The sequence below is a fragment of the Chrysemys picta genome, chromosome 8 (genome assembly GCF_011386835.1).
Source record: "Chrysemys picta bellii isolate R12L10 chromosome 8, ASM1138683v2, whole genome shotgun sequence".
Lineage (NCBI taxonomy): Eukaryota > Metazoa > Chordata > Testudines > Emydidae > Chrysemys > Chrysemys picta.
Genome location: NC_088798.1, coordinates 32,692,238 through 32,704,507, shown reverse-complemented (window position 1 = coordinate 32,704,507; position 12,270 = coordinate 32,692,238). Strand labels below are relative to the sequence as shown.

The 12,270-nt window shown below is 39.5% G+C and overlaps 1 protein-coding gene and 1 long non-coding RNA gene across 34 annotated transcripts in view; one reads left to right on the top strand and one right to left on the bottom strand.

The window, feature by feature from the left end:
- ZNF644 (zinc finger protein 644) overlaps positions 1–12,270 on the top strand; it is an 81,100-nt gene that overhangs the window by 66,878 nt on the left and 1,952 nt on the right. For 24 of the 33 annotated variants that reach the window (XM_065554236.1, XM_024105873.3, XM_024105875.3 and 21 more), the window contains 2 exons: positions 1,665–1,787; positions 11,773–11,875. In XM_065554236.1, coding sequence (XP_065410308.1) covers positions 1,665–1,787; positions 11,773–11,875 — 226 coding nt within the window. Of the gene's footprint in view, positions 1–1,589; positions 1,788–11,772; positions 11,876–12,270 lie in introns of all 33 variants that reach the window. The other 9 variants (XM_065554234.1, XM_065554241.1, XM_065554232.1 and 6 more) reach the window with 2 other exon arrangements.
- Positions 707–12,168, bottom strand: LOC135973017 (uncharacterized). The gene is made up of 3 exons (XR_010589701.1): positions 12,089–12,168; positions 2,394–2,534; positions 707–784 (listed from the first exon to the last, which is right to left on the bottom strand). It is a non-coding gene; the product is annotated as an uncharacterized LOC135973017 (long non-coding RNA).

The window sequence follows — 12,270 nt, the reverse complement described above, 5'->3', positions numbered from 1 at the left end:
TAGTATGTTTCTGCTCCTAGTTTGGACACCGCTTTCTGGTACTGCAATATCCTAGATACTGAAGTATAGGTTCTTATTTTATTCCCTTAACAGTTTTTTATTTTGCTGGTTCTCTTGGCAATATTTCAGTGCAGTATAGCATATCTGGCAGTGCTCAATGCTTGTTCACCTGAATGTTTGCCTTTTTAAAAAATAACGTGCCTGTGCAGTAAAATCTGTCTTAAGTGACCACACAATTGTCTGACAAAAAATCAGTTTCTTAACAAAGGTGACTTTCTAATTTGGCCTAACAAAGGTGGAACAGAATTATATTCAGTACATTTGGGTATTTTTGGTGGTCCCTTCAAACAGGAAGTTGCCTAATAAGGGAATTGTCTCTTTGACAGATTTCACTATATTTAGAAAAACATACTGAAGTATAGCTTGCCAAATTTAATACATTTACTTCTGAATGTTAGATGGTATCTATTTGACTGTACTGAAAAATTAAGTGAAAATGAATATATACTTGCATAATACTAATAGTTATAAACAAAGCCCTTAAGCTAGCTGTGGCTAAGATAATAGAATTTGACAACTAACTCACTATGACTGTTGAGTTAAAAAGAAAAGAAAATCTCTGTAACCATAAATTGCTTATCATGCAAAAATTAAGTTATTCCAAATATCTTTAATACAATTTAAATTTAAAAAATTGTCTACCAACCAGGTATTCTCGTTCTGTAATTTGCTTGAAAAGCAGTCTTTCTTCTGTGGGCTGCTGGATTATAGGATTCTTTCTATCCTGCAAACAGAAGTTTTCCAACATAATAGCTCTAGACATTTTTAAACTAACATATTTTAAGTTTTCTATAATATTAGTTGACATCATTGACCAAGATAATGTATTTTTGACAAAGGGAAGGGAAGCACTTTGATGTGGTATCACAGTAAATTTGAGAAGAAACCAATTATAATGGTTTCTTTGTCTGGTAAGTGAGGAGTTTAGTATTGTTTCACTATGTTTTCTTTCCTGTGATAAATAAGATGTTAGTTTGTTGATCATTTATTTAGCACAAAGATTTTAGCAAAAAACTTCAAATCATTAACTTTCATTATTGATTGCGCATCCAAAGTAATGAACATAAAATGCACTGAATAAAATGTTTTGTCTAACAGCTGTTCAGTGGTGTGTTTTACCACCTTTTCTCCCAGCCTTCATCAGCAGCCTAATTTAGTAGTGAGCCTTTTACAGTCTTGTGGGTAAAACACTTTAATTACCACTTCGTCAACTAGACTTTTTAATTCTCTTTATTGGGAATGTTGCAGGCTTTGAAACTTCTCAACAGAATTGTGCTATTCAAATCACAGGATTGTATTTTGGGGTTAGGAAATGATCTGCATACTGTGGAGATTTGCAGGAAAGTGATAATAGGTGTTAAATCCAGAGAAGCTTGGGGGTTCAAGGTTTACCCCCCCTTTTCTTTCAAAATAACATGGTTTGGCTCTAAACGCTACATGCAAAACTAATAATGGTTAATTTGGATCCTTCTAATATACTAAACGATTGCATCAATGCAGTGAATATATTTTAAACATCTTTATTACAGAAAACTTTTTACAACGCTTTGAGAATTTCATTTTTTGAAGAGAGAACTGGATTATAGTTTTCTTTTGAATGATAGGTATGCCTGTGAAGCTTAGAACGTGTGTGCATTGCAATACGACGTTTACAAGTGCTGTTAGTCTGTCCAACCACTTACGCGCTTATGCACGAAAGAAGAGTGCTGGACTTTTGACTGGGACAGGTATGTTTTGTTACAGATGTAAAAGCAAGTTTGTGTATGATGCATTTTCCTCATCAGACTGCACAAACTTATATGTTAATCCAAATGAATTTTGACGCTTTCTCTGGTAAACAAGTTGAATTAAGAGATTGAACTTCAGCAACTTGTAAACATATAGGTGTTGCTGTTGTCCATTTTTCATGTTTGTTTTTCATTCTTACTCACTCATTTTGGTCCAGCATTTCAGGTATGTAAACAAAGCTGCAAGCTGAGCAACTTTCATTCTTCACCCCAAAATCAAAATAGCTATTTGTTTTTTATGAAAGGGATATGACAGCTTTAAAAAATCATGCCTGTCCAAACACTTTTTACCTACTTACTATTACAAATAGCCCTTAAGAGTACTACAGTTGAAATAGGTGAGCGAAAAATAACTAATTTTTCAGTCTATGCATCTGACAGCACTTTGTGTATAGTCAGTTTCACGGTTTTCTCTGTTCGTGTTGGTGGTTCACAAAGTGAAAATAATTTGGTAGTGGTACTATGAGGTGAATGTAGTACTATCCTGACACTACTTTTAACTCATTCATATTAAAATAAACTAGATTTCAGGTTGGTGTCCCTTACCATTTTATGCTGTGATCTGGAATAATATCCGAGGGCCTGATTCTGTAGCTGGCTCTCTGCAGGCAACCCCTTGTGGCCACATGAAGTATCACTGAAGTCAGCAGCAGGGGAAGATATCAAGGAAATTGGGAGGTGGAGAGTCTGAAATAGAAATACTAGGTAACTGGGGAAGGCAGCTGTCTGTCACTCCATAAAGAAGAAACAAGCACAAGAAAAAGTAAACTTTGGTAAAAGTAGTGTTCCATTTTCTTAGCCATAGATCTTGCTAGTTATATGAAGTATAAGTCATATGTAAAGCAGGGATGTCAAACTTTCTATGAAGAGGGCCAAGATATGTTTTTAATTCTAGTCTGTAGGCAGAGTCTATGAAGGTTGGGTTGTGTGCTGCCCTTGATTCACAATGGATCTCCCACTGATAACAATGGGAGGTTTGAACAAAGACTGCATGATAGAATCTGGCCCTTACATAATACACTGCTACCTCGATATAACGTGACCCGATATAACACGAATTCAGATATAATGCGGTAAAGCAGTGCTCGGGCGGGGGGCTGCGCACTCCGGTGGATCAAAGCAAGTTCAATATAACGTGGTTTCACGTATAACGCGGTAAGATTTTTTGGCTCCCGAGGACAGTGCTATATCGAGGTAGAGGTGTAATTAATTTTGTTGTTAAGGTTACTGTTTGCAGTGTCGCTCAGTGGGGAAAAGATGATGCACAGGGCTTTGTTACCATCACTGCTGTTTTTGAGGTTTTGGACTCTTTGCTAGTGCTTTTATTCAGTTTATGCACACAGTTATGATGATTGTGCAAGATAGGTACACAATTGCATATGTAAGTTATTGGAAATTATTTTAAAATATTTTCATTAGACTTAAAAGTTAACAGTGGAGGCACTGTGACCTAGTGTATAGAGCACTGGTCTGCGGCTCAGGAGACCTAAATTTGGTAACACTGAGCAGGTCATTCTGTGCCTCAGTTTCCTAATCTATAAATCAGAGATGATACTAACTTAATAAAGTCCTTTGAGATTACTTATGAAAAGTGCTATATAAAAGGTAGGTGGTATTAGTCTTATTATTTATTATATAACACACTTCGGAGATTGAGGGCAGTTCATGTTTTTTAGAGCAGTTTCAGGCTGTCTGCAAACTTACAGTGATAATTCTGTATGAGTAGTTCTTCATTTATATTTGCCCATTTGGAAGTTTTTCTTCTCATCTGGAAGAGCTAGAAACTTAATTTTTAACTGCAGAATTTGAATCTGGTCACAGAGAGGAGATAAATACATTAAACCAGCTAGAGGAAATCCATGGGTTGGGTGTCTCAAAAATGATGTATAGGAAGATTAAATTATGTTAGAATTCATTTATCCCCAGTAACTGATACTAGAATGCTACTAGTTTTCACTAGTGACTGGGAGACCCTTTGCAAATTAGTGAGTTTTGTCAATTGGCAAGCAAATAAACAAAGCAAGGATAATGGATCACAAAATGTACTTTGAAAATTGTGGTTTTAATTATTTGATAATTAATAGTGTACTAGTAAATCTACTACACTGTCGTACATTGTGTAGGATGAGGTCTTAGTGATATAATACCACACTACAAGCACTGTGCTCTATTTTTCTGAGAAGTGAGAAGAGATGGCTCTGTGTGAGTGCAGGTATTACTGAGCATCTCCTATGTTGGGAAGATCCCAGTTCTGCTTGTCTTGTTAGATGAAGATGACTGTGTTTTAGAGAAATTATTATATGGGGTCTTCAGCCCTGAAATTCATTGACCTCCGCTTCTAAACTGTGTAGAGGCATTGAGTATCTAGTAATTTTTCCTATTTAAAAAAAGCCCTGAACTTACTCTTTTGCTTCCTTACATCTTTGTAAAGAAATATTAGTCAGAGAAATTCTTTATTAGTTCAGTACTTGTCCCAGGTCCTTGCTCTAATTACATAATTGTATGCATACATGATTGCTGTAATTCTTATGTGATGTGGCAATTATTATGGGAACTGTTTATACTTTGCTATTCAATAAAAGAAATAGAGTCATCTTTGCAAGTCATTGAAGCAGAAATGAAAGCTTTCCCAGGGCTGCATTAGCTTAAGTACCCTTCTTTTAGGCAATTAATGTTTTTCCCACTACATTGACTATGTGTATTTTCAATATTAACTATTACAACATCACTTGTCTAGTAGATTCCATGCTGTTTCACAACCAGTAACTTACAGGGTATGTAACCAAATTTTGCATGCTGAGAAAATACAGGAGTATTATGCCGCCACATGTTATGATTTAACAAGAAAAAATGAAATATAGCTGCCAATATTTGAAAAATAGTTCAAGGAACAAGTCTTCAAGCAAGGCCAAGATTTGTTAGACCATTGGCTATGCTAAGTTTAGTGTGTGATTGCAAACTTCATTTATGCAATATGGGTCCACTGTTCACTGTAATTATATGCATAAATGACCTAGGTGCATTTGTGTGCACAGTTACCCAATTTGCTTGTGAAATTCCTCATCTAACTTTGGAAGTCTGGTTCCAGAAGTTTAGTGCAAGTTTTCAGGCTGTACAACACAGGTTTGCACGTTTGGTTTAATCCCCCAGGCCCAACAGATGCTAGTTTTCTTCCTCCTACCTATTTTGGTGAAAGGGTTAGTGGACTGCTGTCCACTTCTGGTGTTTTGCAGAGCAGCTGAGAGGTTTTCTCTTTCACCCTGTCACTTTAAGGACAGACCTCTTCACCATCTTCAAAATACATCTTTCTCCACTTGGTTTTTCCCTATTAAGGTCTTGTATTCCAGAGTCCCCCATTTCTCTCTCCTTGACCTCCCCAACTTTCTCTTTGTCCCCAAAGAGATTCTTTGATCTCTCTTGCACCCTGGCATTTCCACCTTTCTTTTGTCTTTACTGTCCTACCCTTCCTTTGGCTCCCCTGAAAATAAGGTATGCTTTCCTCTGCTACTGCTCCCTGCTGTGCTGCTGTAGTGAGGCACATAACAAGGGAAGTGGCCTTGGAGCTAGGAGGAGGAGCAAGAAATGTAGCCTGGAAGTCTTTATTCTGCAGTCTTACATCCATAATTGATCAAGCAGTACTTAAGAAAATGTATTAATATCTTCAGGAATACACAATAAAGTTCCCTGGCATAAAAATTACTGTAGATAAAAATATTTTGTTGCATAGTTAAACCCTACAAATTTGCCCTAATGACTGGGAGAGACATCGCAAATGATTTGAATGTGGCCAATTAGCAAGTAAGCAAACAAATACAATTAAATGATAACATATATCACTTAATTGTAGTGTTGCCTGAGTTTAGTATACTAGTAAATGTTCTGTAGCAAAAATAATGAAGTCCTAGTAAGAACAGACCTTGCTTCAGCACTTGAAGTAAAGAGTGTTCCCATTTTGGGGACTGTGGATTAGTAGAAAGCACAAATTTAAGTTGTTGTGTAGTTGCTCACTTATTTCACAGCTTGAGAATTTCATTGGACCTAAAGATGTGCAACAAAGAATCACTAGTTACAATTTCCAACATAATCCATGCTGCGGCCCACTCGTATTGGGCATACGTTTTAATCTGCCACCTCCGTGAGACTGGGGTCTTTCCTGCCATGCTGACACTGTGCTGTGGAATTGAGTATATACAGTCCGTTTACCTAATGTGTGGATGCTTTTTTAAATAGTGTGTTCTCAACGGAACTTGAGCTCCTCCAAGTGATCTTTCCAAAGATTTTCAGTTATCTTCTATTTTAAATTGGTTGTTCCTCTACTCTGCCATGCTGAATCAGAGCTTTTGATGAGCAGTGAATCCAGACAGTCACACACAGCTTTCAGAAGCAGCAACTAAGCAGACAGCGGGTAGGCAAGGTTGAAGGGAAAAGCCTTCTTTCAAAGAGACTTTTGTACTGAATATAGTGCTCATGAAAGGTGGTAGTTGACAGCTGTGGAGACTGATACCCTCGATCCACAACATGGGCATAGGTAGTGGCAGTCGGAGCTTCCATACACTTTGACAATGTGCCTCACCCTAATCTTAAGGAATTTCCATGAGGCTGGTTGGGGTTCAGTTTTCTTGATCTCTTTGCTGAGTGTTAGTGAGCCTGCTGTTTGTGGGAGTTTTACTTTGTCATGTGGAAACTGTCCACTAGGAACTAGGATTGAAACCACCAGACAGATGTTGTTAAATAACCAGTTTTGGTCATAACATGGGCTGGGTTGGAACAGGTGACCTAGGGGTGAGACTGTGTTATTCTTAAGTTGGTGCTGCTTGTTTTAGTATCCTATCAGTACAGTATGTGAGCATCAAAAGTGTTTGTGCACCCATGGCTTTAATTTAAGTGAGTTTACTACTCCTGAGTTTTAGCAATTTGATGACAGTTTTGCAGTTACTCATATATCAGTCTGTTTGGTGAATGAATCATTTGAATGTTGATCAGAAGCATCAGTCAAATTTTACCAAAAGTTTTGGTCTTACCTTCTCTCCTACAGTGACCCGAAAGCACATTCATGCTGGTTTGTGCCTTTAAAAGTAAAGAAATGTACTCAGAAAGTCAAAAACCACAAGAAATGGGGACAGATGTGTGGAATGCTACTTCAACTCATGGCCAGTTTTAACATTTGAATTGCTTGCAAATTTGTCTTCTGAGTCTATTGTTACTATTGCTTCATGTGGACTGATCCTTGTGTTCCAACCTTAGTCCTGTTACCCTGTGTGAGAGGGGCTGGAAGTCTTCGCTGAGTTCTTCAGTCCTGTGTTTTACAGTTCTTCTGTCTAGAGCCTGTGTACTAGACACAGCAGAAAATTACTTGCCCATTCTCTCCTTCCTTCCCTCTACACTGTGTAAAATCCCTGTCTCGCTATTGCAAAGCCACCTCTCTTGGTGCATTATGCCAGACTCCATTTTCCTGTATTAGGGCCCAATTAAGTGTGGGATGGTCAGGGAGGTTTATTTCTCAGAAGATTGCACATCCATGTCCTAGAATTGCTAGCCTTCAGGAACACTTCGTTAGAAAAGCTAGGGTTAGGGCACAAGTGATGGTATAGCCTCCCTGAAACACTGGAGTATTGCCTGAGTGAGAAGAGTCCAATTTTTTGATGGGGATGAGGGGAATCTAGCCTTGAAGTCTGTCTGTATCCAGAGAAATCCAATCTAAGAGACTCTGAGCCACAAAGCATTTATCTCACAAAAGTGACATCCTTCTGGTTTTTGGAGCCTGCTACACATATAGGGCTGCCGCTTTGTAGACCTTTTTCACGTTCTTTAATGTCATTGATTTTGTAACTGCTAACTGACCTCAGAAGGATCTCACATCAATTCCTTGGCAATCTAATGGAGCTGTGGTCTCTGTTTCCTCCAATTTTCCTCTCTGGGGTGTTCTGCAAAATCCACAGAGGCAAAGCCATTGTTGTAGAATCATTTCCACCTGGCCAGATGGATCTCCTTTTATGCTAATAGTTCTCCACTGGCACACTGGTATCCAGGCTTCAGGACCCTGTCTCCTCTCTCAGAGAGAAGGATGGCCATACATTTCAGTATCTTCCAGGCAAAATGCAAACCCCGCTTTTTTGAGCAAGATATCCATCAGTAATACTAGATTTAAAAGGGGGAAAAATACAAAATGAATTAAGCCCAGTTCCTCCTGACTGGGAGGAGAGATTATATCTCTGTGTAGGTGATTATATCTCTTGTAGAAGGTGCTCAGATGCTGCATTTATGAGGGTTACATAAAAACCTATGTGTATATAGATGAGGCTGAAAAGGATCTTTGATACCTATGAGAGGACACAAAGTGATTAAAATTAGTACCTTGTACTTAGAGCACCTTTCACTTGAGGATCTCAATACTCCTTAGTGGAGCAGTGAGGATGAACATCCCAACTAGTTTTAAATTTGTGAATGGGATTACATAATGGGGTTGCCTGCAATAGTCAAGGACTGTACTTAATCACCCACAAGGTCCCTTCCAGTCCTATGATCCTCCCCAAAGATAAGGTGCCAGTGGTGTGGGAAAGGCCAAGTTAATGGTTTCTACTCCTGTGTAATTCATACTTTCCTAAAGCTTGGAGGATATGGTCTTCTCTCCATTATAGAAAATGGAACATGTTCTTTGTATGTTGCCATAAAGCATTAGGGCCAATTCCTGTTCCCTTGATCACATCCTTCACTTTCTTCAAGAGGGTCGTGACAAAGTCCTTGCTGTCAGCACCTTTTGTGTACAGATCCCTTTGCTCGCTGCTGTCAAAGAGAACACCATTGGGCCTCATCTGCTAATAGAAGGCTTCCTTCAACTTTGTGTAAATAAGCCTATCTGGATACCTGTTTTGGACTCATTTGGAGTCTGAATTTAGTTCTCTCCTACCTTCAAGACTCAGAAGTGTCAGTGAGTTTTCTATTGGCTTTTTAGTCATTTTTCTAGATAATATTGTTTCCAGAAAAGGGATCAGCAAGTTGGCAGCTGTCTCTTTATCTCCTCTCCCTTACTCTCTTTCCGCAACAATAAGATGATAGAGGGAGAGGGAACATTTTGGTACTCAGTCAGGAGTTAGTTTCTGTGGCAGCCTCTGAACACTATGGCCTTGAGGTTCTATCTGGAAAGAATTAGAGGAACAGAAATCTTTAAATAGTTGTTCTAATGGACAGAATCAGGGATGAAGACAAGGCCTCTAAAAATAAGTTTGGCCCACTGAATTAAAACCTCTAGATCAAGTGTCCATCTAAAGGGATCCCCTGCTCCCCAGAATATTCACCCACGGTAGAAAAAAAATGCAAAGGTGCAGTGTGATGCTCTCTCTTTTCTCTTAATTGGTATAAATGCGTAAGCAGAGGAGGCTTTGAGTGTTGAGAGCAATTGTCTTTGTGTCATTATCCTTGTGTTAGAGTAGACAGATTCTTGACTGGTGTATCAGAGAACGCAAACATTAGGATTTTACATCTTAATGTTTCTGCACCTGAGAAACATCAGCGTAAAACAGGGATTCTCAAACTTTGCAACAGTGAGCTTCCCTAAGCTTAGAGAGAGAGAAAAATTGCACCTCCCAGCCCCCCATTGTTTACAGTGACAACACAAAACTGAAAATCCTATATTTTGCAAAAATACAAATAATAATGTAGCAGTGTATGATCAATATAGTTAAAATAAGGGTATGAGTATCAAAAATACTAATTTTATTGCATAAATTATTTTTCATGCTATCTCACAGTTGTGTTCCAAAAAATAAAAACTGTAGCAACTAAAATAAAACTGCACAAACGTTTTAGGAAATCATAACGCCATTGACTGTGTGACACCGCCCCAGCTGTCCTGGGCTTACAGGCAGGGAACAGGGCCTCCCATTTAGTGCAGGTGGGGGTGGGGCAGGTCAAAGCATGGCAGTCAGAGCACTAGCACTTTGAGTTCCGCATGGGTCTGGTATAGCAGGAAGTTCATCAGGGTACTGAGCTGGGCTGCTGCTGGCCAGGACCAGCTGGTTACTGTCTAGCCGTACTGGTGCCATAGGAGAGGTGGTGTGTCACGCTGAGCAGGAACCATACAGGGTTCATGGCTCCCCACTGCCACAGGGACCCCGTGGTGGCTTCTCCCTGTCGCAAGCAGTCAAGCTCCAGCACCAGGGATGGAGAGGAAGGCAGTGCCAATAGCTTCTGCAGAGCTAAGAGCCGGCTTTGCATAAGGGCTGCTGCCATGATAGGGGCACCAGCTGGAAATGAACAGCTGCAGCAGCTGAGGAAAGAGAATCCTTCTGCTAAGCCCAATTCATCCAGCCCTGCAGCCCAGGGATGAACAGCAGCTCAGTAGCAAATGGAGGGGATATTGCAGGGCAGGGCTGAGACAGGAGTGGAGGGGAGCCCCACATATGTGGCTGGGCTGGGTGGAAGGGAGCCCCTGGGATATTGCGGGGGTGCTTCAGCCAAAGAGGAGAACCCCAGGAGATGGAGGAGCCCCAGCTGAGCTGGTGAGCACAGAATAGGGGGAAGATGGCAGGGATGGGAGGCCTTGTGTTACTGGAGAAAAGATGAGGAATCAGGAGAATCCCTGTGCTGCTGTAGGCAGAGATAAGTTGGGGGCTGGAGCAGGGGAGCCCCTGCAAGCTGCTTCCCCCACAGACCCCTGGGTGGCCCCTGTCCCAGCACCGTCCTCTGGACAGAGCTCTGGCTCCTGCCCTGCCCCCAGGCAGGACAGAGCTCTGGGTCTACTCTGGGAGCACTTAACCGCTGGCCAAAAGGCAGGCAACTGGTGCCTGTGCCTCATTGTTTGAGAACCTCTGGTCTAGAGTGACCCTCCCTGGTGCTGCTGATGCCCTTTCCATTATTGTTACTTTGATAGTTCTATGTCATCAGTGTTTCGTGTTCATGTTTAGGAATAGGTAAAGTTTTCCACATGCCTCCAGACTCTCCCTCGAGTTTAGCTTCATGGTAAGTGTAAATCATTACCCAATGTAAAGTACAGTTTAAAGTTATTTCCCAACCATGGCTGATGTAGAGTTTTTCCTTGCAAGGCCTCTGTTGCAAACTTCAATTTCCTCTGCCCCTAGAGGGCTCAGCCCCTTTTAATCCTAAATCCACATGCTAGTTTGCTTCAGCAGTAATTGCGCTGTACCTTCATGCATAGTTCAAACACCTGATAAGAAGTGATTCAGCAAGTGGCTCTGTATCTCTCTGCATTGTCATAAAGTCTGTCAGCCTATTACAAGAGGTTCATAATCACTGTTTTCTTCTTATTCCTTTTAACCATCGAATAGACAAATGGTAAGAAAGCTTCAGCTAAGAGTCCCAGAGACAGGACAGGACCAAAACTTTTGCTTCTGTTTGGCGCTTGTATGATGTGAGCAGATGATTGTGCATTCCTCACTGTTGTAGCAGATGTAGACAAGACTTACTTGCAGATAGTTCTCATTCATGTTTTGGATTTAAATCAAATTAGCTTGAATGCGTCAACATTTTGAAGCTGTAACTGTATTTTTATGACATAATTTGAACTATAGTTATCAACAGATCTTCCAAGACCGAAAAAGTTTTAAGAATGAAAGGGAATTTCAAACTGTCATTGGGTAATTCCACAATAACAGTTACTAGTGCTTGTTGGAACTAAAATGTATCTAGCTTAATGATGGTCCGATGGTTTTTAGAGGAGAACAAACACTATGATAAACAAAGATAGGAAAAGACTATCTTTGCTTCTTTGTGAATCATTCTTTAGAGTTTGAAAGGTAATTGAAAGTTTTGGAATTTAGATTGTAATTTAACATGGCACAGTAAGAGAAAATAAATGAGTTTTTCAGCATGGTTATAAATGAAGGTTTGTTGAATATTTCTATTTGGTTTAGGACTAACTTTTAATTGTTCACTTTTATATATGGAAAATGTTCTCCTTCCTTCTTAGCCTTAGATTGTAAGCAAAAAAAGTCAAGATCAAGATCTGGAAGCAAGAAAAAAATGCTGCCATTACCTCATAGTGCTGATGAAGTTTACATACTCCGATGCAGGTATACGCAGGATTTTTATAATTGGTTAACTGAAATTACAGTATCTGGGGTTTTGTTTTTAAAAAGAGGTTATATATTGTTGCTTTTACATAAGAATATTCAGAAGTATATATTGTAATTGCATTTGATTTAAAAAGTCAATATTGAGCAAAACAAACAACTAAGTTTAATATTACAGTAACCTAAACAAAAAAGAACCTGAAACAGTCTTACATTTTGGAATAGATTTTTTCCCCTCTCCTGGCTGAAAATGTGTTTTCCATATTTCATATTTGGGCAGTGTTCTTCCCCTGCACAAAACAAACAAAAGCCTATTAATGGAAATGGGCCATTAACTATAGCATTACAAATGTGAAGGTATAATTTGTAGTATAAACTTCAATCTTGTGTTTATA